The 27,083-nt window shown below is 54.1% G+C and overlaps 9 protein-coding genes across 9 annotated transcripts; 7 read left to right on the top strand and 2 right to left on the bottom strand.

The window, feature by feature from the left end:
* Positions 1-625: 625 nt before the first annotated feature.
* On the top strand, positions 626-1,159 carry TRAVEDRAFT_80708 (uncharacterized protein; the record flags this gene model as incomplete). Its single annotated transcript, XM_008044890.1, has 2 exons — positions 626-760; positions 821-1,159. Coding segments are annotated over 2 exons (474 nt in total), but the record flags the coding sequence as incomplete, so codon positions are not given.
* On the top strand, positions 1,148-2,039 carry TRAVEDRAFT_23364 (uncharacterized protein; the record flags this gene model as incomplete). Its single annotated transcript, XM_008044371.1, has 5 exons — positions 1,148-1,207; positions 1,236-1,543; positions 1,607-1,749; positions 1,813-1,874; positions 2,007-2,039. The coding sequence occupies 5 exons, from the start codon at positions 1,148-1,150 to the stop codon at positions 2,037-2,039; spliced, it is 606 nt and encodes a 201-aa protein (XP_008042562.1).
* A 1,649-nt stretch (positions 2,040-3,688) lies between these two features.
* On the top strand, positions 3,689-9,213 carry TRAVEDRAFT_132557 (uncharacterized protein; the record flags this gene model as incomplete). Its single annotated transcript, XM_008044889.1, has 2 exons — positions 3,689-3,874; positions 8,755-9,213. 2 exons carry the CDS (start codon positions 3,689-3,691, stop codon positions 9,211-9,213), a joined length of 645 nt encoding a protein of 214 aa, XP_008043080.1.
* Positions 9,214-11,461: 2,248 nt separating this feature from the next.
* Positions 11,462-11,930, bottom strand: TRAVEDRAFT_77773 (uncharacterized protein; the record flags this gene model as incomplete). The annotated part of the gene is made up of 2 exons (XM_008044888.1): positions 11,462-11,731; positions 11,790-11,930. Coding segments are annotated over 2 exons (411 nt in total), but the record flags the coding sequence as incomplete, so codon positions are not given.
* Positions 11,931-13,916: 1,986 nt separating this feature from the next.
* On the top strand, positions 13,917-14,365 carry TRAVEDRAFT_83039 (uncharacterized protein; the record flags this gene model as incomplete). The annotated part of the gene is made up of 2 exons (XM_008044887.1): positions 13,917-14,051; positions 14,114-14,365. Coding segments are annotated over 2 exons (387 nt in total), but the record flags the coding sequence as incomplete, so codon positions are not given.
* Positions 14,366-14,407: 42 nt separating this feature from the next.
* On the top strand, positions 14,408-15,219 carry TRAVEDRAFT_23360 (uncharacterized protein; the record flags this gene model as incomplete). Its single annotated transcript, XM_008044370.1, has 4 exons — positions 14,408-14,500; positions 14,603-14,844; positions 14,908-15,050; positions 15,107-15,219. The coding sequence occupies 4 exons, from the start codon at positions 14,408-14,410 to the stop codon at positions 15,217-15,219; spliced, it is 591 nt and encodes a 196-aa protein (XP_008042561.1).
* An 822-nt stretch (positions 15,220-16,041) lies between these two features.
* TRAVEDRAFT_76103 (uncharacterized protein) lies at positions 16,042-16,487 on the top strand (the record flags this gene model as incomplete). The annotated part of the gene is made up of 2 exons (XM_008044886.1): positions 16,042-16,176; positions 16,236-16,487. Coding segments are annotated over 2 exons (387 nt in total), but the record flags the coding sequence as incomplete, so codon positions are not given.
* A 6,764-nt stretch (positions 16,488-23,251) lies between these two features.
* Positions 23,252-24,182, top strand: TRAVEDRAFT_92176 (uncharacterized protein; the record flags this gene model as incomplete). Its single annotated transcript, XM_008044885.1, has 2 exons — positions 23,252-23,429; positions 24,040-24,182. Coding segments are annotated over 2 exons (321 nt in total), but the record flags the coding sequence as incomplete, so codon positions are not given.
* Positions 24,183-25,536: 1,354 nt separating this feature from the next.
* TRAVEDRAFT_51901 (uncharacterized protein) lies at positions 25,537-26,581 on the bottom strand (the record flags this gene model as incomplete). Its single annotated transcript, XM_008044576.1, has 2 exons — positions 25,537-26,388; positions 26,441-26,581. The coding sequence occupies 2 exons, from the start codon at positions 26,579-26,581 to the stop codon at positions 25,537-25,539; spliced, it is 993 nt and encodes a 330-aa protein (XP_008042767.1).
* Positions 26,582-27,083: the final 502 nt, after the last annotated feature.

The raw sequence follows: 27,083 nt of genomic DNA, 5'->3' as shown, positions 1-27,083 counted from the left end.
ATTCTTCAATACCGCTCTTCATACAATATATATAGGCTCAGCGTCGAGCATGCCACGCCAAATCAGAGTCCCAGCGCCGCCCGCCAAGTTCCAGAAGGTACCTCATCTTGTGGTCGCTCCGCGTCGAGACAAGACCTCTGGGTCCCCGCGCAGCAGACCAAAGTACATTGCGTTACCTGAGCTGGAAACGAAGACAATAGTCTCCTGTTGTACTCGCAAGAACAAGAGGACCCGAAGTCGGTCAGATTCCGTCAGAAGGCCAGTAATCTGTGACACCAATGCGATCCGGGCGTCTAGATGCCCACACCGATCAACAGGCACAAACAGTATCGCGTGGCTCAGAACAAGGTCTTATTGTTCCCCGTCGTTACGGCCTTGTTCTCCACTGTCCTGCGCTAGGGCCTCTGTCGGCAAACGATATCTCTCGATAAGATGCTGCGCTCACACTAAGAGCGACCTCACATCTCTTGCCAGTGCCCTCGCCCCCTCCTGTCATCTTGCGCCTCATCCCACAAAGCTATCTGCTGGCAGCCCACACCGACTTACCGCCTGGATACGATAACGAACGCATCTGCGCAACATGCATCAACCACTCACTGACGCTGAGAGAGCTATGACCGTATTCTTCAGCCCGAATACGAGATCCTATGGTGTGATTCGCATGAATCCAGTCGCCATGGTGCAAGATCTCAACGACCCGGAAGCCTTGTCCGCCGCGGAGGCCTTGCAAACCAAGGCGTACCTCATATATATTGATCATGTGAGTATCTTCCAAATTCTTGTCGTGAGGCTGTAGATCGAAAGCTCATTCTGCCTACAGGAGTTGGAGCTTCCGTTCCCCAACAAACCATGGTATCGTTACGACGTCAGTGCCATAGCGCCTACCCTGCGAGCGGAGAACACAGAGGAGGGATACGCCGCGGACATGTGCGTCCCCATCTTTCCGAATACGTCCCACCCTTTGGGGCGCACCCCTGTGCGCACGAAGCCGGTCTTCCCGTACAGCAATTGCTATCACTGGGCGGAGTTCAAGATGGAGATCCGTGTCCGCGCACGACCGGAACAGTTCGATGAGCGAGAAGCCACCTCTTTGCCTTTCTCGGAGTTCAGACAGTTGGAAAGATACTTGGGAGAGGACAGGCTGCGTATGGGTGAGCTGCGACGTCAATATCGGGCTGCTACTGGATGGCAGGCCCCTGCTGCGCAGGTGAGTGTCGTCGCTCTATCCCTCACAGTTATCAATTCATAATTTCCAACGAACGAAGCCTGTGATACCGGATCACGAAGAGTCCTTCGACCACCGCCCGACATCTGCATCGGCCTCCACGTCATCAGTCAACTCCAGCAGTAGCTACGCGGACAGCACCCTGAGCGATGAGTCGGAGAATAGCGTGGACGCCGTTATGGATATCTTCGACGGGCCCAACGGAGACATGGGTGTGATTCCGCTCGTCGATCTGTGGCTCGACCTTGCAGGGAACCTCAAGCAAGAAGATATCGCAAGCCCGCCTGACTTCCTCAAAGAGCGCGACGCTGTTGTGAGGTACGTCACTAATAACTGGAGTAACACGAAGCGGAAACTTCACTGATATGCGACCACCGCCAGCATCATACAGGCGGCGCGCGAACGCGCATACGCGGCTCTCAACGCTCCGCCTCCAGGGGCCGCCCCCCAGCCTGAGACTGTACTTGCGCAGCAGCGTGAGGCTGACGTCGGAGAGATAAAGACGAAGGGTTCAACGCGAAGTCGTGAGTCGCTGGCTGTAACCTGTATATTCTGTGAGTTGTCGTTACTGAACGTTCGCTCGCCAGTTCTTCGAATGCCGAAGTTTTTGCGGAAATGGAGTTTGGGTGTCAAGGCCGTGACGAATCGGGTTCGTAGGTTTCGAATCGTTTGTACGTCATCTGTACCTGTATAGTCGTGAGCTCTTTTCTGCTTAGCGTTACGAATACCCTTTTTTTCGAGCGTATGTGACACGGAAGTGATGCGATGACTTGTGGTGCAGATTTGTGATCCGCAGTTTAAGACTCTGCGATGAGAATGGTAACCAGCGTCCACAACCGCCTTGTAAAGAGTGCGAGAGGGAACGCGCTTGATACTAATAGGAGGAGGATGGAGTCTTCTCACCGGCGTTGGTGTTGAACTCGAGCGCGATTTCCATTTCTTGTGGCACTTGCATCCGGCCTGGGAACACCAGTATCCAGGAGCGCTCCGTAGTGAGACGGGGCTCATTGTGGGAGACGGCCTCAACGTTCATGTCGTCCACCGCGACGCGACTGCAACTGCAAATCGAAATCGCCACCGTAGCGCGGCCGCAAGGGGCGCAGAATATAATCTTATCGCATGGTGAGTGAGTCCGCTACCATCGGCGCTTACCACCTTCTGCCTCTTACCACCATCTTGCAGACTCGCTTGCATCAAACTTGAACGCTGAACCCCACTTACTGCCTTCAACTCTCTGTGAAAAACGCAGTACCTATCCGCGCAGATCCACAAGTCCATTTCTGTGAGGAAACCTCTACAGGGCGAATGGTGAAAGAGGACAGTGCGTCAAATATGATACCGAGTGATACCACACTATCTGTTGGTGGACACGGTGAGTTCCGCGATGTCTCCGTCCGTCTAAGCATGTGCGCCGTATGAGCTGTGGGTATTCCTCGCACCCCGGGTTGGGGTTGTTACAGTAAGTTTCTTCTGGTTGACTACACTAGTACTCGTGCTCGGAGCCGGTTTTAAAAGCTGCCTCACAAGCCCTTTCGTTGCTTCCAAACGCTGCAAAGAACTCTTATTTCTCCGTATTCCCGGGCCTGATACCCACAGGAGCGGTATTGACATCTTGCGTCTGGGCACGTATAACTGTGAAGTTCGGATTCTACTTCGTCTGACCTCGCGTTCAAGTTTGTGTTCGAGGCTTAAATCCTCAATCCCGTCCAAAGTGCTCTACACGATCTCGTACATCCATCTCTTGAACCAGGACCATAATTCTCCTCATGGCAAAACGATCATCATGTCGCCGCGACTCAGTCGTCAGCGCCGAGTTCGCGAAGATCGGTTACGTCGAGGAGTTGCTGAAGCACACGCGCGGCAGTAGTGTGTGTACAACGGGCCAGAGGTGCAATGATTCATCGCGGGCGAGGTTCTCAGTGGCTTGTCAAAGGTGGTCGCGATGAATAATCTTGCCGCGCTCTTCGCGGGGGCGTTGTTCACGGTGTGCACTTGGGAGGGGTGGTGCTTTGTTTGTGTGATTATCTGCGATGACCTCGGAAGAGCGCGATCCCGTCGGCCGTACAAGGTATGCATCGGGCGTAGGCAAAATTCGGAGTGCATGCTTACGTCGCCCAACGACGATCGAGAATCATAATCATTGAGTCCTCCGTTGTTCTCGTTCTCACGAGAACAAGAGAGTGTACCTCATGACGTGCGTACGATGGCATCTGGACGTCCACACAAGCCAACAGGCACAAATGTAGTCGCGTAGTCGTGACCCGGGAATAAGGTCTTATTGTTTTGCGTAGTTACGTCCTCGTCCTGCGATGCGCCCTTGTCTGAGGCACCTAACAAGATGCCGCACTCACACTACGAGCCTGACCTCTCCCATCCCAGCATCGTGCTCACCCCTCTGTTATCTTCCAGCAACGTGCCAGTCCGACTTGCCTCAGACACGATAACGGTGCATGCCTGCGCAATATGCAACTCGATCGCAAACAGCCACTCCCTGAGTGTACCACAACAGTATTCTTCAGTCCAAACATGGGAAACTACGCTGTGATTCGAATGGATCCAGTCGCCATGGTCAAGGACCTGGACGATCCAGAAGCGCTAGTCGCCGCGGAAGCCCTAAAGACAAAGAAATACCTCGTATACCTCGACTTCGTGAGTGCTCTCGAGTGCTCTAGATCAATGATTAGCCCAATGACGATGTTGTGATCCCGTAAACTCTCAACAGGAGCTAGAACTTCCTTTTCCAAACCGCCCATGGTATCGGTACACCGTCTTACCAGTGGCTCCCTCGCTACGCCCTGAGGATAAAGCCGAGGGATACGCTCCCGAAATGTGCGTTCCTATCTCCCCAAACAAATCCCATCCGCGGGGACGTACGCCTCTGCGCACGGAGCCCGTATTCCCGTACGACAACTGCTATCACTGGGTGGAGTTTCAAACCGATATTTGTGTCCGTGCGCGACCGGAGAAGTTCGACCACCTCCGGGCTATTCACCTGCCCAGTGACGAACAGGTCGAAATGGGCTGTTATTGGGGAGAGGACGCCCGGCGCATGGATGTGTTGCAAAGTCAATGGCGAGCTGCTACTGGATGGCAAGACCCCGCTCCTCAGGTGAGCATCCATGTCCTGTGTTGTCAGGACGCAGACACTGACTGAATTCGCGGGGGAAAGCCTGACATATCAAAACGTGAAGTTCTCTTCAACCAGTATCAGGCTTCCGCGTCTGCATCGACATCATCGGTCAACAGCGGCAGCAGCTATGCGGATAGCGCGCTGAGCGACGAATCGGAAGACAGCGTTCACGCTCTCATGGGTATCTTCGCGGGCCCCGACCAAGACGTGGGCGTGCTTCCGCTTGTCGACTTGTGGCTTGACCTGGCCGACAACCTGAAGCAAGAAGACATCCCGGATCCACTTGAGTTTCTCAAAGAGCGCGACGCGATTGTGAAGTACGTCTGTTGTAATGGAGGAGACGTCAAGCGGAATTCTCACACATCCATGGGTGCCGTCAGCATAGTACAGGCTGCGCGGGAACGCGCCTACGCGGCTCTCAACGCTCCGCCTCCGACAACCACCCCCAAGCCCGAGACCGCGCCTGCGCAGCAGCGCGAGGCCGACTCGGAAGCTGGAGAGGTAAAACCGGAGGACTCCACACAAAGTCGTAAGTCCTTCGCTGTCATTTCATTGATCTGCGAGCCCTCATAGCTAAACGCGCGCTCTGTAGTTCTTCGAATGCCGAAACTTCTGCGTAAATGGAGCTCGGGCTTCAAGGCTCTGAAGAATCGGGTTCGCAAGTTTCGAATCGTACGTACACCCTCTATACCCGCATAGCCGTTACCATCTTTCCACTCTGTGTTGTAATCTGTGTAGACTGTTTCTTTCGAATATATCGGATGTGGGATCGATGCAGTATACCGTAGACGCTGCATCCCAAAGGCCGCGTCGATATGTGTGCTAAGGGGGATCTGAACGACCTACCAATGGTGGCGGACGTGCTCTTCGCACACGATACATCTCTGCAGACGGCACGGTGACCGCTATTCGATCCACGTATCTCCGGTGCACTCCGGTGCATTGCTGGCAGTAACCGTCAGGGCTGTCTGTACATCAACAAAAGGCATTCCGCGCTGCGAACGCGTTCCTCAGTCTGAACACTGCCGCGTAGCGGTAGCGGCGAATAGTTGTCTCCCGCCGAAGGTCATGACAGAATCTAATCTTATCTCTTCGGGGCAACACCATCCTCTGCTACCCTGTGCGCCTATTCCCTTCTCCTCTTGCCATCCCACCATCTGGAGGACTCGCTTGCATCGAAATCGGCATATCAGCATACGCTCTCTTGGTTTAATGATGCACTTCGTCATATGGAACGTCTTGCATGTATCTTGGCTATTTCTGGAAAGGTAGTTGTCTAGTCACATCGCGAAGTGCAATAGAAGATGGTACCAGGGATTTTTTTGCTGGATACGGTGAGCTCATCGATCCATCTATCCGTCCGACCAGGAGTATGAGCGCCGAAAGCCTACCCAAGACTACCGATACAAGGCATCGATAGTCAACTTCTTTTGGTGAGGCCGGCCTCATGCTCGAAGAAGGTACGCTAGGAATATTGTCGCCGCTCCCGTCACGCGAAAAGGTCCCTATCATCGGCGAAGCTCAGGCTCGACCATCACAGAAGCATGGTATGAATGGTATCAGGGTTCAGCGAGATCAGAATTCTCATCTGCTTCGCCCAACGTACGAACATTGGGGACAATAGGCTCCCATTGTTCTCACGAGAACAAGACGGCGATTTTACGATGTGCGTACAGTGGTTTCTGGACATCCACACTGGCCGACAGGCACAAATGTGGTCGCGTAGTCTAGTCTCGGAAACAGGGTCTTATTGTATTTCCGTGGTTACGTGCGGGCCCTGCGATACGCCCTTGCCTGAGGCACCTTCCGACTCGGACAAGATGCTGCGCTCCTACTCCGAACATTTCTATCCCCTCCCGGAATCTTGCTCATCTCTCTGCTACCCAAGCCACCTGCTAGCATCGCAGTCCGACTTCCCTTGAATCCGATAACGGTGCACGCATGTGCAACATGCAACTCCATCTCGAACAACCACCCTCCAACTCGGAGAGAGCTTCAGTATTCTTCAGCCCGAACGCAGGCTCCTACGCTGTGATTCGCATGAATCCAGTCGCCATGGTCCAAGACCTCAACGACCCGGAAGCCCTATCCGCTGCGGAAGCACTACAAACCCAGGCGTACGTAGTATATCTCAAAAATGTGCGTTTCTTCGGCACGTCTTCAATCAACTTTCAAAATCTTACGATACTTCCATAGGAACTTGAACTCCCATTTCCAAACAAGCCGTGGTATCGCTACAAGATCTGTCCAATAGCCCCTTCACTGCGAGCAGAGGACGAAAGCGAAGGGTACGCCGCGGACATGTGCGTCCCTATCTTTCCGAACACATCACACCCCCTTGGACGTACCCCCGTGCGCACGGAGCCGGTCTTCCCATACAACAATTGCTATCACTGGGCTGAGTTCAAGACGGACATCCGCGTCCGCGCACGACCAGAACAGTTCGACGAGCGGAAGGCTATCTTGTTGCCTTCTAGTGAGTGTCACATGATGGAAACTTGCTTAGGAGAGGACATCCCGCGTATGGATGAATTGCGGAGTCAATATCGGGTCGCTACCGGGTGGAAAGCCCCTACCATGCAGGTGAGTATCATTGTTTGCGCTCTCATGATCATCAAATAATGATATACCGTGGCAAAGCCTGAACTGTCAGGTAGCGAAGAGTCTCTCGGCCGTCATCAGACATCTGCGTCGGCCTCTACATCATCGGTCGATAGTGGCAGCAGCTATGCGGATAGTGCCCTGAGCGATGAGTCTGAAGACAGCGTGAACGCTCTCATGGAGATCTTCGCGGGGCCCAACCAAGACTTGGGTGTAGTTCCGCTCGTCGACCTATGGCTCGACCTGGCCGAGAACCTGAAGCAGGAGGACATTCCGGACCCTCTCGAATTTCTCAAAGAGCGCGACACCATCGTGAGGTACGTCTCTTGCCATCCAGCAAACGCTAGGCGGAATGCTTACTCATTTATGGCCGCCGACAGCATAGTACAGGCTGCGCGCGAACGCGCCTACGCGGCTCTCAACGCCCCGCCTCCAGCAACGACTCCCAAGCCTGAGACCGCGCCTGCGCAGCAGTGCGATCCGGACTCGGAAGCTGGAGAGGTACAAGCGAAGGGTTCCACACGAAGTCGTAAGTCCTTCGCTGTCATCTGTACACTCTGTGAGCGTTCACAACTAAACGTGCGCTCTCTAGTTCTTCGGATGCCGAAACTGCTGCGTAAATGGAGCTTGGGCTGTAAGGCTCTGAAGAACCGGGTTCGCAGGTTTCGAGTCGTACGTACGCCCACTATACCCGCGTAGCATCCTTCCACTCTGTATTGTATTCTGTGTAGACTGTTTCTTTCGAGTGTATCGTAGATGCTGCATCCCAAAAGGCCACCTCGGCACAGTGTGTGATGTGTGCTAAGAGGTATCTGTAAGAGTTGTCTGTACACTAATGAAGGGCTTTCCGTGCTGCGAACGCAGTCATATACCACGTAAGTAGCGGTTGGGGCGACTGTCTCTCGCTGTGGGTCATGACAGAATCTAATCTTATCTCTTCGGCGCAACAAAGTAACGGGATCCCTGCCGCTATGGGCGCCTATTACTTTCTCCTCTTGCCATGCCACCATCTGGAGGACTCGCTTGCATCGACGTCCGCATATCATCATACACTCTCTTAGCTCAGACATCCACTCTTCGGTTGAAACGTCCTGCGTGTATCTTGGCTACTTTTGGAAAGGTAGTTGTCTAATCGCATGGAAGATGGTACTGGGGATTTTTTTGCTAGATACGATGAGCTTTCACGTCTGCATCGTCCACGTACGAACATCGGGGACAATAGGCTCCGTTGTTCTCACAAGAACAAGACGGCGTGCGTACGGCGGTATCTGGACGTCCACACTGGCCAACGGGCACAAATGTGGTCGCGTAGTCTAGACTGGAAACAAGGTCTTATTGTATTCCGTGGTTACGTGCGGGCCCTGCGGCCTGCGATACGCCCTTACCCGAGGCACCTTCTGACAAGATGTCGCGGTCCCTCTCCGAACATATTCTATCCCCTCCCGTAATCTCGCTCATCTCTCTGTTACCCAAAGCCATCTGCTAGCAGCCCAGTCCGACTTCCCTCGAATCCGATCACAACGGTGCACGCCTGTGCGATATGCAACTCCATCTCGAACAGCCACTCTCTGAGAGAGCTACGACAGTTTATTTTAGTCCCAACTCTGGCACTTACGCAGTGATTCGTATGAATCCAGCCGCTATGGTTGAAGACCTAGACGACCCCGAAGCTCTAGCCGCCGCGAGCGCCATGCAAACCCAAGCGTATCTCGTATATATCAAAATGGTGCGTGTTTTCCAGGTGTTACATTTCAGCTTCAACGCCGTGATTTGCAGCACCCTCATGATACTATCACAGGAACTGGAGATTCCGTTCCCCGGCAAACCTTGGTATCGCTACAAGGTCTGTCCGATAGCGCCCTCGCTGCGGGCTGAGGATAAAGACAGAGGGTACGCCCCGGACATGTGCGTCCCCATCTTTCCGAATGCATTCCATCCCTTGGGACGCACTCCGATACACACGGACCCGGTCTTCCCGTACGACAATTGCTATCACTGGGCGGAGTTCCACACGGATATCCGCGTTCGGGCGCGACCTGAACACTTTGACGAGCGGCGAGCTACCATGTTGCCCTCTACGGAGTATGGGAAGATGGACGACTATGTGGGAGAGGACATCCCGCGCATGGATGAGCTGCAGAGGCAACATCGAGCCGCCACCGGATGGCATGCTCCCCCCGTGCAGGTGAGCATGATTCTCTCGTCGATGTCAAGTGCTCATCCACGGCGGATGATAGCCTGTGCTATCGAGTCATGAGGAGTCTCTCCACCGTTATCAGACGTCTGCGTCGGCTTCCACATCGTCGGTCAATAGCGGTAGTAGTTACGTGGACAGCGCTTTGAGCGATGAGTCTGAAAACAGTGTGGACGCTATCGTTGACATCTTCGCGGGGCCCAAGCAAGACGTGGAGGCGCTTCCACTCGTCGACCTATGGCTTGAGCTCGCCGAGAACCTGAAGCAAGAAGACATCCAGAACCCTCTAGAGTTCTTCCAGGAGTGTGACGCCATCAAAAGGTATGTCTCGAGCAATCGGCGGAGCATTAGGAGGAACTGTCACTGACCTGCGGTCACCGCCAGCGTAATACAGGCCGCGCGCGAACGGGCCTATGTGGCTCTCAACGCCCCGCCTCTAGAAATGACCTCCAAGCCTGATCTGGAACTGGCACAGCCGCACGAAGCCGAAGTTCAAGAGGTCCAAACAAAGGGTGCAACGCGAAGCCGTGAGTCATTCTTTGTCGCATGTTTACTCTGTGAACCGTCTTAGCTGAAAGGGCTCTCGCTAGTTCTTCAAATGCCGAAAGTTTCGTGGAGGTGGAGCTCGGGTTTCAAGGCGCTGACAAACCGAGTTCGAAGGTTTCGCGTCGTTCGTACACCCTCCGTGACCGTGTAGTCATGAGCCTCATCCTACTCAGTATTGACACTGCTTCTTTCGATTGTATTGGATATGGACATACCCACGCGGTATATGCGGAAGGTGCGCGGCCAAGGCTAGACACATGTGCTGAGAGAGACTTGAATGAGCTACCAATGGGCGCGAACGTGCTCGTCGCACATCAAATGCGGACCGTGCGACTGTTACTCGATATATGGATGCCCCAACGGATATGATAGCCTGAGGACCGTGCTCGAAGCACGACAAGCAATCCATTGCTCTCCTTGTACGGACGGCATTGAGAGGTACCGCCAATGCTGAACTGCAGCCTTTGCGCGAGCACACTTTCTTGAAACGTCGAGACGACGCCGGAATGACTGAGGGATACTCGTCTCGCGCCGAGGTAGTGAGCTGGTCCGAACCTTTCATGCGCATCTCGCGCTTCGGGTTCAGCTTTGTAGGCCCAGATGGCGCGTTACACAGGAATATAGTCGCCGCTGCTTTGCGCAAGGATGTCGGCTTGTCGTTAGGTCCCACACGTAGTGTGATCGGGCGGCGTGTGCGCATGCGCGCGCACGCAAGGATAATCTATGACGAGGCGAAAACCAATTCATTATAGAGGACGACGCGGTACGGAAGAGAGAACATGAAGGCCAAGCTCCCCAGGCGTATATGGTGGCAGCCGTTTCGCAAGTCGTTGTTGGACTCACCTACGGTATGCCGCATCAATTCCACGTCCAGAGATACACTCGGAAGACACAGTCTATACAGATTACAATACAGAGTAGAAAGATGCTCGCAATCATACGGGTGCCGTGGCCGTACGAACGCCGACTCGAAGCCTGCGAACCTGGTTCCTCAAAGTGCTCAAGCCCGAGCTCCATTTACGCAGAAGTTTCGGCATTCGAAGAACTAAGGAACGCACGTCCAGTCAAGACGGCCCGCAGAGTGTACGAAATGACGGCGAAGGACTCACAACTTCGTGTTGAACCCTTCGGTTTTACTTCCCCAGCTTCCGGGTCGGCTTCGCGCTGCCGCGCAAGTGCGGTCTCAAGCTTGGGGGTCGTTGCTGGCTGCGAAGCGTTGAGAGCCGCGTAGGCGCGTTCGCGCGCAGCCTGTATTATGCTGGCGGCAGATGAATGAGAATTTCGCTTGACATCACGGTTGCAATAGACGTACCTAACAACCGCGTCGCGCTCTTTGAGGAACTCGAGTGGATCCGGGAGGTCCTGTTGCTTCAGGTTTTCGGCGAGGTCGAGCCACAAATCGACAAGCGGAAGCACACCCACATCCTGATTGGGCCCCGCAAAAATTCCCATGAGAGCGTGGACGCTGTCTTCCGACTCGTCACTCAGATAACTGTCTGAATAGCTGCTGCCGCTGTCGACCGATGATGTCGATGCCGATGCGGATGTTTGATACTGGTGGAGGGGGTCTTCACATTTTGTGACCACAGGCTTTCTCCCCGCGTATTCAGTCAGCGTTCGCATCCTGGCAATCAGGACTGTCAATGCGCACCTGAGGGTCGGGGTCTTGCCATCCAGTAGCAGCTCGCCATTGACTCTGCAACTCAATCATGCGGGGTGCGTCCTCTCCCCAGTGGCAGCCCATTTCGACATACTCGTCACTCGGCAGCCGAATAGCCCGCCGCTCATTGAACTTCTCCGCTCGTGCACGGACACGAATATCGGTCCGGAACTGCGCCCAGTGATAGCAGTTGTCGTATGGGAATACGGGCTCCGTGCGCAGAGGCGTACGTCCCCGCGGATGGGATGTGTTCGGGAAAATTGGAACGCACATATCGGGAGTGTATCCCTCGGCTTTGTCCTCGGCTCGTAGCGAGGGAGCGATTGGACAGACGGTGTACCGATACCACGGCCGGTTGGGAAAGGGAAGTTCTAGCTCCTGTCGGGGGTGTGGAGAATCACGACATCGGCATTGAGCTAAAACGTGTGAAAACACTCACGTATTCGAGGTATACGAGGTATCTCTTCGTTTGTAGGGCTTCCGCGGCGACCAGAGCTTCTGGGTCGTTGAGGTCCTCGACCATAGCGACTGGATTCAAACGAATCACAGCGTAGGTACCTGTGTTTGGACTGAAGAATACCGTCGTGGTGCACTCCGGGAGTTGCTGGTGGCGATCGAGTTGCATATTGCACAGGCGTGCACTGTTACCGTGTTTGAGGGAAGTTGGAGTGGCCGTTGTTGGCAGATAAGCTTGGGTTACAGAGAGTGGGAAGGGGATCGAAAAGGGACAGATTTCGTTCGTAATGAGTACGCGGCACCTTATCAGGGGCTGGGGTGCCTCAGGCGATGGTGCGTCGCAGGACCTGCACGTAACCAGCCGTAACCGCAGAAAACAATAAGATCTTGTCTTCCAATCCGCACTACGCAACCACATTCAACGCGCCTGTTGGCTGATGTAGACGTTTAGATGTCGCCGTACGCACGTTGTGAGATGCGCCATCTTGTTCTCGTGAGAACAAAAGGAGACTGTTGTCCCAGATGTTCGCTAGGCATCGAGGCACCAGTACCAAACCGCCCGTCTTGCAAATTTCTAAACAAGCACGTTCCAGCCATGCTTTTGTGGCTGTCGGGTCAGAGCTCCGCCGATGATGAAGACCTCTTCGCATACTCAGGAGCGACGACAAGATTCCTAGCGCACCTTCTTCGAACATGATGACTGTCTCCCCGAAAGAAGCTGACGGTCAACGCCTTCAATCCGGGCCGTAGGTAGGAATGCAGCGCCCATGATCGGACGGGTAGAGAAATAGATGAGCTCACCGTACCTAGCGAAAGACTCCCTGGTATCATCCTTCATTGCATTTCGTGATACGATTTCATGACTACCCTTCCGCAAATGGCCGAGATAGTCTCAGAACGTTCCATAGGACGAGTGCACTGTTCAGCAAAGGACGTGTATATGTGGACTTCGATGCAAAGCAAGTCTGAGTCTTCCAGATAGTGACATGGCGAGAGGAGGAGATACTCAGGCGTATGCGGTTGATGTCAGTGGTGAGCGCCTTGGACAGGTCAAAAATAAGGGGTTGTAGGGGTGGGATGCGTCCGCGCAATTCTTCCGTTACAGTATGTCGCATCGAGGAAATGAGGAGGAGGAGGACTCAATGCGGCTGGGCGCGACCGTGGAGGTGACCATGGCAGGATCTAATCTTATCTTATAACAAATGGAGATCGTCGCTACCGACGCTGCCGGCGTCTATCACCTTCTCCCTCTTGCCACCATCTGGCAGACACACTTGCATCGAAGTCCGCGTATCACTATTGTCTTTTTGTGCTGAATGTTGCGCTGATCCGCGGAACGGCATGAGTATACTCCGAAACACTCTCTGAGGGAAAGCAAGTGTACAGTGTGTCAATGGATGATATCAGGTCGTCTTCTGTCGGGTCCGGTGAGTACATTCATCTCTCCGTTCATCCGATAGTGAGGGAGGTATACGCTGTGGTCACAGATTATAGCTTGAGCGTTGGATTAGAGACGTCCGGAGTGGTAAAGCTTACAGAGCTCGCAGTTTTCCAACTCACGGTTGTGAGCGGGGCGCGTCATCCACGACGTAAGGACATGGCCGAGGTGCTTCATCTGTGTGATGATCTCAGATGTCTGGCTTCGTTGTCCACCCGAGGTATCAATCTCAGACGACAATCAGAGCGGATGTTTCGATTGCGTTGCACAACGAGTATGGGAGACAATAGTCTTCCGTTGTTCTCACGAAAACAAGAGGGCGTGTCTCACGGGGTGCGTACGGTGGCATCTGGACGTCCACACCAGCCAACAGGCACAAATTCGGTCGCGGAGTCGAGATTCGGGGAACAAGGTCTTATTGTATGCCGTGGTTACGTGCTGGTCCTGCGATACGTCCTCGTTTGTGGCATCTTCTCACAAATTGCCGCACTCACATTACGAACCTGATCACCCCCTTCCCAGTATCCCGCTCGTCCCTCTGTTGCCTAAACCCATCCGCTGGCAGCGGCCACCCCGACTTCCCCCGAATACGATCACACTGCTCGCCTGCGCAATATGCAACTTGATTGCGTATGGCCACTCCCTGAGTATACCACAACGGTATTCTTCAGTCCAAACCCAGGTACCTACGCTGTGATTCGAATGGATCCAGTCGCCATGGTCAAGGAATTCAATGATCCTGAAGCCCTAGTCGCTGCGGAAGCCCTACAGACAAAGAAATACCTCGTATACCTTGATTTCGTGAGTGCGCTCGAGGATTAGAACCTAAGTGACGATGTCGTGATCACGTCAATTCCCGGCAGGAGATGGAGCTTCCTTTTCCCAACCGGCCATGGTATCGGTACACCGTCCTACCAGTCGCCCCCTCGCTACGCCCTGAGGACAAAGCCGAGGGATACGCTCCCGACATGTGCGTTCCCATCTTCCCAAACACATCCCATCCGCGGGGACGTACGCCCCTACGCACGGAGCCCGTATTCCCGTACGACAACTGCTATCATTGGGTACAGTTCCAAACCGACATTCGCGTCCGTGCGCGACCGGAGAAGTTCGACCAGCGCCGGGCCATTCACCTGCCTAGTGACGAACAGGTCGAAATGGGCTGTTATTGGGGAGAGGACGCCCTGCGCATGGATGAGTTGCAGAGTCAATGGCGAGCTGCTACTGGATGGCAAGATCCCGACCCTCAGGTGAGCATCTACGTCATGTTTTGTCAGGACGCAGACACTGACTGAACTCGCGGGGCAAAGCCTGGTTTATCAAAATATGAAGTTTCCTTCGACCACTGGCAGGATCAAGCGTCCCCGTCGGCATCCACATCATCGGTCGACAGCGGCAGCAGCTACGCGGATAGCGCGCTGAGCGACGAGTCGGAAGACAGCGTCCACGCTCTCATGGGCATCTTTGCGGGGCCCAATCAGGACGTGGGCGTGCTACCGCTTGTCGACCTGTGGCTTGACCTAGCCGACAACCTGAAGCAAGAAGACATCCCGGACCCACTGGAGTTCCTCAAAGAGCGCGATGCGATTGTGAGGTATGTCTCTTGCTATCGAGGGGACGCTAGGCGGAATTCTTACTCATTTATGGCTATCGCTAGCATAATACAGGCTGCGCGCGAACGCGCCTACGCGGCTCTGAACGCACCACATGCAAGAACGATCTCCAAGCCTGAAACGACGCGAGCGCAACCGCGCGAGGCCGAAGTCAAGGAGGTCAAACCAAGGGGATCAACGCGAACTCGTGAGTCGCTCGCTGTGACCTCTGCGAGACGTCGTATCTGAATGTACGCTCGCCAGTTTTTCGGATGCCGAAGCTTGTGCGAAAGTGGAACGAGGGCCTTAAGGGTCTGACAAACCGACTCCGAAGGTTCTGGTTCCTAGCCTTTCGTGAACCATCCGGACCCGTGTAGCCACGAGTATTGAATGGCTTGGAATTGTGAAAACGAGTGCATAGGTAACGCGGAACGCGGAGGTTGTGTATAGTGTATCACGTAGGTTGCAGCGATGAATGTGCTGATAGACATCAACAAAGACAGGCCACACGCGTGTTTGTCATAGAATCTACCTTTGCCAATTTCTCGACTGCTACTCGATGTACATGTACGGACAACCCCCCGGTATAAGGCAAGCATGACGGGCGCGCTCGAAGCACGCGATTTGTGGCTCTCGATATGCAGGTAGCCCTTATAAATGTTGTCAGCGACGCACTGGAGACATGGCACAGATTTAAATTGTGCGCGAGCGTATTCTCAAACGATCCCGCGATCGCTGGTGGACACTCGGGCTATCTCGCGCCGACTCGGCCGAGCATGTAGTGGACCAGTCCGAACGCTTCATACAGATCTCACTCTTCGACTTCGGCTCGCAGTATGCCCTTCGACGCCTTGCGCATGGAGGTTGAAAGCCTGCTGGCAGTGCGAGACAGGATCGCGTGGGCCCAGAACAAGGCCCGAGTCCTATTGTCTTCCGTCGTTACGGTCTTGTTCTACCATGTTCTACGTTAGGGCCTCTGTTGGCAAACGGTATCTCTCGATAAGGTGCTGCGCGAGTCCTGGCACTAAGAGCAACGTCGCATCCCTTGCCCTCGCCCGCCTCCTGTCATCTTGCTCGTCATCCCGCAAACCTATCTCCTGGCAGCCCACACCAACTTTACCACCTAGCTACGATAGCGAACTCACCTGCGCGATATGCATCAGCCACTCACCGACGCTGAGAGAGCTATGACGGTATTCTTCAGCCCAAATACGAGTACCTATGCTGTGATTCGCATGAATCCAATCGCCATGGTCAAAGATCTCCACGACCCAGAAGCCTTGGCCGCAGCGGAGGGCCTGCAACCCAAGGCGTACCTCATATATATTGATTATGTGGGTATCATCAAATCTCTGTCGTGCTGCTCCAAGCTCAAGACTCACTCTGGGAACAGGAATTGGAGCTTCCGTTCCCCAACAAACCATGGTATCGTTACGACGTCAGTGCCATAGCGCCTAGTTTGCGGGCGGAGGACGTAGACGAAGGATACGCCGCGGACATGTGCGTGCCCATCTTTCCGAATACCTCCCACCCTCTGGGGCGAACCCCGGTGCGCACGGAGCCGGTCTTCCCGTACAGCAACTGCTACCACTGGGCGGAGTTCAAGATGGAGATCCGTGTCCGTGCACGACCGGAACAGTTCGATGAGCGAGAGGCCATCTTGTTGCCTGATGCGGAGTGCGAAAAGTTGGAAGGATACTTGGGGGAGGACATCCTGCGTTTGGGTCAGCTGCGGCGTCAATATCGGGCTGCTACTGGATGGCAGCCCCCCGCTGCGCAAGTGAGTGTCGTCGCTCTACTCCTGACACTTACCAATTAATGATTTCTGACGAACGAAGCCTGGGATGCCGGATTACGGAAAGTCCTTCGACCACCACCCGACATCTGCATCGGCCTCCACGTCAACAGTCGACTCCAGCAGTAGCTACGCGGACAGTGCCCTGAGCGATGAGTCGGAGAATAGCGTGGACGCCGTTATGGATATCTTCTCCGGGCCGAACGGAGACATGGGTGTGATTCCGCTTGTCGACCTGTGGCTCGACCTTGCAGGGAACCTCAAGCAAGAAGATATCGCAAGCCCTCCCGAGTTCCTCAAAGAGCGTGACGCTATTGTGAGGTACGCGTCTTTAGTAATTAGCGTAACAAGAAGCGAAAACTCTACTAACATGCGACTATCGCCAGCATTATACAGGCGGCGCGCGAACGCGCATACGCGGCTCTGAACGCTCCGCTTCCAGGAGTCGCCCCCCAGCTTGTGCAGCAGCGCGAGGCCGACGTTGGCGAGCCAAAAACGAAGTGTTTAACGCGAAGTCGTGAGTCGCTCGTTGTCGCCTGTATGTTCTATGAGTTGTCGTTGCTGAACGTTCGCTTTCTAGTTCCTCGAATGCCGAAGCTTGTGGGGAGATGGAGTTTAGGCCTGAAGGCCCTGACGAATCGGATTCGCAGGTTTCGAGTCGTTCGTACGCCATCTGCACCTGTATAGTCGTGAGCTAGACTGCTTCTTTCGGATGTATTGGGCGTAGAAGAACGCGGGAACGAAGGCCACAGCAGTCAATGTCCTATGCAATAGCTACCAAGGACGCGGACATGCTCGCCGCATCTGATTTACCTCTGCAAAATGCGAGACTGCTACGCCATGTATGGACAACCCCTGCGTACATAGGGAGCCCAAGGAATGTGCGCAAAATACGACCACCAAACCATCCCTGTCGTGGTACGAGCAACCCTTACAGATGACGTCAGGGATGGACTGGAGACACGCAAAAGAAATTTACACACTTGAACTGCGAACTATGCCCGAGCATATTCTCCTCGAACGACACGGCGATGACTGGGGCTTACCTATGTTTCGCCGAGCCTGGTCGGGTAGTGAGCTTGCTGAAACGCTCGATGCGCATCTCGATCTTCGGCCTCGGCTCCGCGTCTCACAGCGGCATTCCCTTTATCTATCTGCGGTGCAGGGACGTCGAGGGGAGGGACCACTGGCAGTGAGATTCGGCGGTGGGGGCGCGTGTGGACGCACGCGCAGATCGACGATGCATCCCGGCACTCCGAGTCGTCGCCGAGAGTCCTCGGTATTGACAGCGTCCAGCGTCCCCGTGCACGTTCCCTACAACAACGAGCTCGTTCGCGTCCGAGAGAGATGCAGACACGGGCGAGCGGCGCAGACGCTGCAAGTTGTTGGACACGTGTAGACGCGTGAGGCGCAGCATTTCTATCGTCGCGTCCAAGGGAGCGGCTTCGTGCGACATAAGGGTGAGAACTTCACCTGCATTTATATATTTTCCGGCACTATTCGTACTGTTCGGACAGTAAAGCGGCGGGATGTTGCCGCTGGGAATCCAACTTGGCAATGATTTTGAACAGTGCTCGAGGGTGAGCAATTGAGCGATTGAGCTGAGCTTTGATGAAAAGAGGCCCCGAGGACAGAGTCACCAATAAATGCCATGGTGATAAGTATAAGGTCTGCCCAAGTACTGCTCGGGGATGTGGATGAGGAGGAAGAGAAGAATGTAGCCGCGCGAAACGCGACTACGACTTCGAGAAACCAGATCTTATCTTATCGCCTCATGGCGAAAAAGGCTACAGCACCCATGCTGCTGGCGTTTGATACGTTTTACCTCTTGCTACCCACGTGTCTAGAGCAGATGCGCTTTCTTTGAAGTCCACATACCAACGTACAACCTCTTTGCTAAAATCTGCACACATCAACATATCTGGAGCGTAATAGTGCAAGTCTAGTATCGAGTCGCGTAGCGGAAGGCGCCGCACCCAAGGATAAACACTAGGATATCTTTCACCCAGCCTTACGGTGAGCTCATTCAATTCTCTTCCCCATCCGACCATGCGTGTGGCCTACCCAGGGCCTACCCTGCGCTTATATGTAAGTCTTTGGGTCGAAAAATGCTGACAGTAATCTTCTTTCAGTGCGCATGCTCGAAGAACGGTATAGACGCCGCGCCAGAAACCCTGTCATCGCTTCGGACATCGCGACTAGGAGGCCTTCATCATTCGCACCACTCATGGACGATACTCACAGGAGCATATCTGGAATGCACTTGCATCTCGAGGCGCCAAAGGCCAGTAAGGTAAACGCTTACTGGGCTTCGTGGCGTTCATGCTCATCGCCGAAATCCTTCCCCTGTCCGACGTGTTCTACCCAATACCGCACATGACCAGTACTATACCTCGAACTGAAGCGATGTCGAAATATCACTAGACGGCAAGATGAACATCGTCTTCTCACTCGTGAGCGGTCGGCCTCGAGCGCGATCCCGCAAAAATCGGCCATGCGGCGCAGGTCCGCTCGGGGCCGAAGCACCTGCGCTACGTGGTGTTCGGTGCGTCAAAGTTGCAGTAGTTAATCGCGAGCGGCGCGCACAGCGTCCTTGAGGACGTCACTGATGCATGACTGGCCGCACTCATGGACTCAGTACGGTTCTGTGCACGCGGGGTCGTAATGAGTCACTGAGTGGCGTGGGGACTTGTGCGATGTGCTTACTTCATACAGTGATCTCAGATATCCATGACCGTGTTGATCGTACAAGGCATGGGCCCAGATGGAAACCAGATGGAATGTACGTGTCGCCCAGAGAACTTCCGAGAATCAGACAATTGTCTTCCGTTGTTCTCTCATGCAACAGAGGGCGTCTGGACGCCTGTATCCATGTAGAACAATAGTATCTTGTTCTCGACTGCATCATGTGCGTATCTGTGTACTTGTCGTTGAGGTTAGGCTGATCCTGCGCTACGGCCCTTGTCGATGGGCTTTCATAACATGATATTGCGTTTTCAAGCATCATTGAACCCCCACCGTCTGCCTCCTGTTATCTCCTCTATTCCACTCGCCGCTAAGAGCAATTGCCCCCGATAATCCATCCTCCCACCTGCGCACGAGAGCAGATTACACCTCAGCAGCATGGCGTACGAATTGACACCCGCTGAGCTAGCCAATACAGTATTCTACAGCCCCAACGCGCGTGGATACGCCGTTATTCGCATGAATCCGGTCGCCATGGTCAAACATCTCAACGACTCCGAAGCCCTATCCGCCGCGGAAGCTCTGCAGACCAAGGCGTACCTCGTATATCTCCATCTGGTATGCGTTATTCTTTTATTCCTGCTCCTCATGATCGAGATCCTTATGATATCTCTCATAGGAAGGGGGGCTCCCCTTCTCAGCCGGGGAACGGGGCTATGGCTACGTGGTCTATCCGATCGCGCCCTCGCTGCGAGCGAAGGACGAAGAGAAAGGGTACGCCGCCGACATGTGCGTCCCCATATTTCCGAACACATCCCACCCTTTGGGGCGCACCCCGGTGCACACGGAGCCGGCCTTCCCGTACAGCAATTGCTATCACTGGGCGATGTTCAATACGGAAATCATGGTCCGCGCGCGACCGGAACAGTTCGACGAGCGACACGCAACTAAGTTGCCTTTTACGGAGCGCAGACAGATGGAAAGATGTTTGGGAGAGGACATCTCGCGTATGATAGAGCTGCGCAGTCAACATCGGGCTACTACTGGATGGCAAGCCCCGCCCGTGCAGGTGAGCATGATGATTTCTACTCTCATTATCATCGACGACTGATCTACGGCCACCAAAGCTCGAGAATCTGTATAGCGAAAAGTCCTTCCACCATCGTCAGACGTCTGGGTCATCCTTCACAGCATCAGTTTGCAGCTTCACAATCAGCACTTGGAGCGAAGAGTCGGAAGAGAGCGTGGACTCCGTCATGGAGATCTTCGGGGATCCCGACGATGTTGTGACGCCGCTCGTCGACCTATGGCTTGACCTCGCCGAGAACTTGAAGCAGGAAGACATCCCGGACCCTCTCGAGTTCTTTAAAGAGCGCGATGCCGTCGTGAGGTACGTCTCCAGTGATTGGTTCGGTACGGGACGGAATTGTCACTGATTTGCGTGTGCCACCAGCATAATACAAGCCGCGCGCGAACGCGCCTACGCGGCTCGGGACGCTTCGCATGCCGGAGCCAATTCCAATCATGAGACTGCACTTACGCAGCAGCGCGGGACAGAAGCTGGAGAGGTAAAAACGAAGGGTTCAATACGAAGTCGTGAGTCGCTCGCTGTCGTTTTGAGCATACCTTGTGAGCTGTAGTAACTGAGCGTACGTTCGTTAGTTCTTCGAATTCCAAAGCTTCCGCGGAAGTGGAGTTCGAGCTTCGATGTTTTGATCAACCGAGCGCGAAGGTTGAGTCAGATTGTTCGTGCTACATACATCCGCGGGGTAGTTGTTAGCGCTTCACTACTACGGATATGATGATAGCCTAGATTTATTGCTAGCTCGCGATAAGAATCTCAGGAATAGATGGAGAGAACGCTTCAGTACGGTAGTATCAAACTCAGAATGTGCGATGGCTGCGAATAAGTGTGGTCCAACCGCCGCCCCGAGCCTCAGTGCGGCGAGTGGGAGACAGGTTGCATCTAATCTTATCGCGCGTTCCGGCGAGTGAACGCTTGAAGCTTGAGCCTCAGCGCATCCGCTCCGGCGTCTACTTCACTCACTTTCAGCTCCCCACGACTCCATTATTGTTTTTATGGTGTTCCCACAAGTTGCTGCTGACTGTCGTGCGTGTCTATGCCCTCAAGTCCTCCATCCTGCGGTGATCGATATGACTTGAGACCGGTAGCGTGCACATCTCCCTAGCACAGTTGCTCGATGTCTGACCCCCTGATCAGGGTTTTCTCATGGCCGTCGGCGTAGCTCTGCTTCGACGAAATGTAAGTACTCCTTGCATTTACAGCTTATTCAATGCGCTCATATCACTCTTCTCCTTATATCGTGTTAATTGCGCATTTGAACTTCGTGCTCAGCCTCTGCGGACTCTATTTTGCCGATGCACGGCGCATGGACTAGAGTGAACTCACGCTGCACTGGTTCGGTATCAATTTCCACAACATCTCCATTCACATGATCGTCAGCAACATGAGCGTGGCGCTCCGTTATCTTCAGATTCAGGCCTTGGCGCAGGCAATGAGGCCGCGCCAGGTGCGATGTCACTGGATGCATCTGACCACGAATTCCAGTCGGAGTGGACGGACACGATACCGCAGTATCATCATCAAGACCCGTCTACCCCTGGCTTGATGAGCCTGAGAGGGGGTATGACCCACGTCGTTGAGAGGGTGGTGCAGAATAGGACGCTGCAGGTCAGTCTGGCGAATATATCAGGCCCTGATACAAGTCGTTTCACCACAGCGACCCGCAGATCGAGGCTCCAGCCGGAAAAAGGACCGGCCGTAGTAGTCAAACAAGCGATGCGACTGCCTACTCCCTATGATGAACATGCGATAGTCAAACGTCACCTCCTACCACACTGCTGCGTATCCTCAATCCCGTGGTCTCCGCGTGCAATCACACCTGTGGCTGCATCTTGAACTCAAATATGATATTGACAGATGTGAACGGCAACGTTCGTTCTGCGCTCGGTACTTCATACCAAGAAGGACGTCAGCTGCCACTCTGGAGTGGGAGCCCGATTCCGTGCGTAGGCGCATGACGCACCACCGGAGCACATCGACACCCCGCAGGTGAGTACGACCACATCGGACCGTGTGGTTGAGAAGATTCTTCGGATGTTCATCCCCCGAGCCGTAGTTAGAGCCTCGTACAGTCGTATATTCTTTCGCGGCGGTATTTGCACGTCAGTTTTGGTGTCCTGCAGGCTGTCCAGCCTCGCCACTGTGGCTCTGCTATTTCGCTCAGGGCCAGCCTGCCCGTGCTCTCTGCGTTCACCTGAGAACTTGAGCGGGATTGTGAGAGTGCCTCACATATGTAGACGAGTAGCGTGACTCTAAATGTGCGTGATCCCATGCCACGGAACGGTGTGGGGGAATGGGCGCTCATATCAGCTTCTCCGCACTTCTTTCGCTCAGCGCCGGCAGTGTGGCTAGGAAGCACTGAAGATTCCAAGGCCGCCATCCAAATTCCCGACATCCATCTGCGCCCATGCCAGACATACGGTAAACACCCCGGGCACTTAGCATCCGTCCTTCGCGAGCAGATGTGCGTCCGGCCCTGCGGAACCGTGGGAGCCTTGCAGATCAGATGGCGCCCGCCGTATACTATATGTCTAGCAGTTTAAGATGCAACTCGAGGACCAATCACGCTCTGTGCTTTCTCCCCCCGATCTGTGGTTTATCTACGCGCTGTCTACGGCAAGCGTGTCGAAGAAATTGCGCAAGGATGTCAGGAGCAGATTCTCCGACTGCACAAGGGATTATTGCCCACTACCCTCGGCTGTGCGTATCTTGTCTTTCACCGTTCTATCATCGGATGTGGATCTTGATTTTTTCTTTCATGCAGACTAGCTGAGAACTACTGCATCGTAGCATCATCTAGTACGCTTTCGAGAATATCCTTCTATCTGAGGATGTACTCAAGCGATGCACCCTTCCCTTGACAGCGCTCTTGTGGTTTGACTTCGTGTTGACGCTCCCGGATGAGTACCGCAGAATATGGAGGCGAAAGTTCACAGGAGCGACAGTGATATACCTCTTGATACGATACGTTGCGGTCATCGAGAGGATATTTTTTGTGCTCGAGGTCCTCGTTTGGAAATCCAGTAATCAGGTGAGCTGCTATGGTTTGCATGCGACATTCATGTAACTGACCCTGCCTCAGACGTTCGTTTTTGTGCCATGACGTCATGGGCAACGCTTATTTGTTGTATAGATGCGGTATCATCACGCACACCGACGACGTGCTGACTATCCTCAACTACCTCTCGTTCACCGGTAACTTGCCGACCCGCTTTATCCCATCCGAGCTGTATCGATGATAGTACCGATTTCCCCGTGCAGCGTTCACTGCGTTGCGACTGTACGCGGTATGGGAGAGAGATTGGAAGCCCTTGCTGGTGGTGCTCCCCCTCAGCCTAGTAAGGCCAATTCTCCTCATAGTGAGTCGCAATCCAAGACAAGAGCCCAGAGCATATTCGAATGACAACTCCTCCAGTACGAAAGCGCGCACTATGTTCCCTTCCAAGGCGGGCCGCCGTTTGGGTGTTTCGAGTTTAGTTTCGTTTCGGACGCCGACTTATCCAAGTAAGCTTTCTGTCTCCCTCTTGTCATCACATGCATCACAACTGGCGCTGACGCCTTTGAAGCTGTAAGTAGCAGTAAATCGGTGCAGACTTCATCAATCTCGAGAGAACTGACCGGATAACTCCTCAGTCTCTATCGCAGCGAGGGCTACAACAGTGGTAGTGGATTGCATCCTCATTGTCTTCACGTGGATAAAGACGTTCAGCATAAACCGGGACTCGTTCAGGATGGGTTTCCGCACTCCGTTAGCGACGTTGCTCCTGCGTGATGGTGAGCCCAGCCTGCAATCATTCCCTAATTTATATTCTGATTGCGGCGATGTGTTAGGAACGGCATACTTCTTGTACGATTGTCTGTGCTCGATGTTTCCACTCCGGCGCTGAATGATACTCGGGGCAGGATCTCACTGATCGTTGAGATTGTCACTATTGTCTCCAACAGCGTATGTTCTATACATTTGATATTCGTCTATCTCCACCAGCTTATACTCACTTATTTATTCGTTTAGATGGGCGAGGTATGTATCAATACGCCGCCCGCGGCACCTCTACATTGGCGTTGACAATCTTCTGCAGGACAACACAGTGTGGCTTGTCTGGCCTTACTTTGAGCAGGTGTACGTCCCGCCCCTATTGGTATGAAGCAGCTCTCCGTACACTCACACGCCGTTTCACTCCCAGACTCACCGTGATATGCTTCTCGCGCTTCATGCTCGACCTGCGCGGAGTCTACTTCGCGGGGTGTGATGGGCGCGAGGGCGATACGACGCTGCACAGCCTGCATCTGTCCGATGTCAAGTTCGAGGGCATCACGTCCACGATCATCGGAAACCTCGGCTCTACCACTTTCAGCACGCAAATCCAGATCCCTACGCCGGAGCATACGCACGGGGACACGTTGTGTCCTAGTGGACCAGTGCACTCGCTCGAGCAGAGATACGCATGGGAGTGGCGCGATGAGGAGGTTGAGTTGAGCGACGACCCGTTCAGGACGGGCTTCCAGAGCTCTGAAAAGCCACCAGTGTTCGTGGTGTCCGAGACAGGAGACACTGAAATGGCGGATGGGATGGAAATTCAGGTGAGCGATCATCTTTTACTATGGGAAATGCTCGCCTCTGACTGGCCCATCGCTGGCATGTTCGCAGGAGATTCAAATTGCGAATATCTCATCTGTGTAAAATAGTTTCAGGTGATTCGCACATCATGTGCTGAGAAGACATGAAGGTGGATGATCTAAAGAGACCCGACGAGTCACCCGCAGATGAATGCAGACATGCTAGTGCTCATGATAAGATTGTAGGTAATAGTCTATGCTCACAAAAAGGTGGCACTGGACGGTAGTTCGTGAAACGGCATATCTTCGAAACTGTGAACCAAGCTCGGACCCGACACCATGCTACAAGACCACTAGCATCTACGACAGGTCTGTAAAACCACAGCTCACTGTTGGGTCGCTCCTAGTCCAGTCAGCTAATGCGAAAGATGGACGTAGTTCTGTAATGGCAACACATTCCGAGTCGACCGAGCCCGACTTGGCATCGTGGGCCTGTTTAGTGCGAGCTTTGCTCTCTTCGATGATCTTACGGAGTTCATTAGCGTGCACAGCGTCCATGAGAAAACTGTGGACCTACTTCACGAGCTCGTCACGCTGCCGCATGAACGCCATGGGGTCAGGGACTTCTACGCCCTCGAAGTGTGCGCCTAGGTCAAGGGAAATCTTGACGATCGGTAGGAGGTCGTCCCGATCGTTTCCGTCCAGACCGAATATGTCGATCTCGTCGAGAGATCGTGTCGAGTGGAAGGACCCCTCAGAGGATGGGTAGACGGAGGATCGTGGTGCGTCTTCTTCGCCGTCTTCGCCGTCCTCAGAAGCGGATACGGAGTAGTACTCCTCGTAGGCCCCGCAGCAATCACACTGCTGGTGCTGTTCGCCCTCGCAACCACGGTCAGACCCGCCATGTGGCGCAGAAGTGCCCACATCGTGTCGGAGCAGCTCCACAGGGGACATCGATACCGGCTCGGAGCGCGCGGGTGACGGGCTTCGCGTCTGTGGAGGTTGAGACGCCTGCGTGGCCTCCAATGTGATAAGCGGCACAGCGCCGGTGCCAGACAAGCCGTCCCTGTCCTTCTGTGTGCATATACTCCTCCAGATGTCTCGGCCCTGTATACCGACCATCTTCACGTGCTGGTCCGGGGGCAGCATCGTACGCGTCTCCGCGCTGTAGTCGCGTCCATCGTTCACGATACGGAGGTCGAGCCACATATCTGGCCCGAACCAATGGTAACAGTTGCCGAACGGGAACGGAGGGTCCGACCTGAGCGTCTCGTGGTCTTCTACGGGATGCTGGGTGTTCGGGTAGATGGGGATGCACATGTCCGGGGTGATGCAGAGCTTGGGGTTCTCAGGGCGCAGTCCGGGGCCGATGAGGTACGCCATGTACTTGAATGTCTCGTCCTCGGGAAACGGCAGCTGCAGTATCTGTTGCGGGTGAAGTGTGAGTCAAAATGCAAAGATATAGCCGAGTACGTACCATGTCCAAGTAGACGATGGATTTCGTCGTCTTGATTTCTGCGCCAGCGGCGTTTGCGATGGGGTCGTCGAGGGTTTGAAGGGTTCTCTCTACATCAAGTTCGACGATAGCGTAAGTTCCTGGGAGCGGGAAGAAAAGCATCTTTGTTCTCGAGTCGAGGGTGGGCGTTGACGACTTGAGTGGCTAGTGTAGAGTTCTGCAACACGATAACGTAGGACAGCTCTTTAAGAGGTTGTCGGACAATGGAAGGATGAGCCACTCTTGTTTGAATAAAAGATGTTCGTGACAGATCTCCAAGCCCAGAAGGTCTCAGATATGCAGCGGTAGACGTCGTCCTGTTATCCTCGCCGTGTAGCTATTCAGTATAGTCAGCCCAAGTGCTGAGGGTTTCCAAGACAATTTTTTGACAATTAACGCAAGCATTGAGACTCAAGATCGACGCAGAGAGCAGAGCTCGAGTTGCGGAGTGAACGAGAGAGCCTGAGTGAGTGCTGGGAAGTTTCGGCGCGACTGCTGCATCTAATCTTATCGCACCTGCTGGCGAGCGCATCCACTACGGCGTCTATCTCATCCGCTCACAGACTCGCGCCACGACCATCTGTCGTCTCGGTCCCTCGGGTTGAACGGCCCCTTCTTCGAAGGT

This window comes from Trametes versicolor (genome assembly GCF_000271585.1).
Source record: "Trametes versicolor FP-101664 SS1 unplaced genomic scaffold TRAVEscaffold_11, whole genome shotgun sequence".
NCBI classification, from domain to species: domain Eukaryota; kingdom Fungi; phylum Basidiomycota; class Agaricomycetes; order Polyporales; family Polyporaceae; genus Trametes; species Trametes versicolor.
The sequence above is the reverse complement of the archived record's forward strand: the minus strand, read 5'-3'. Positions and strand labels throughout refer to the sequence as shown.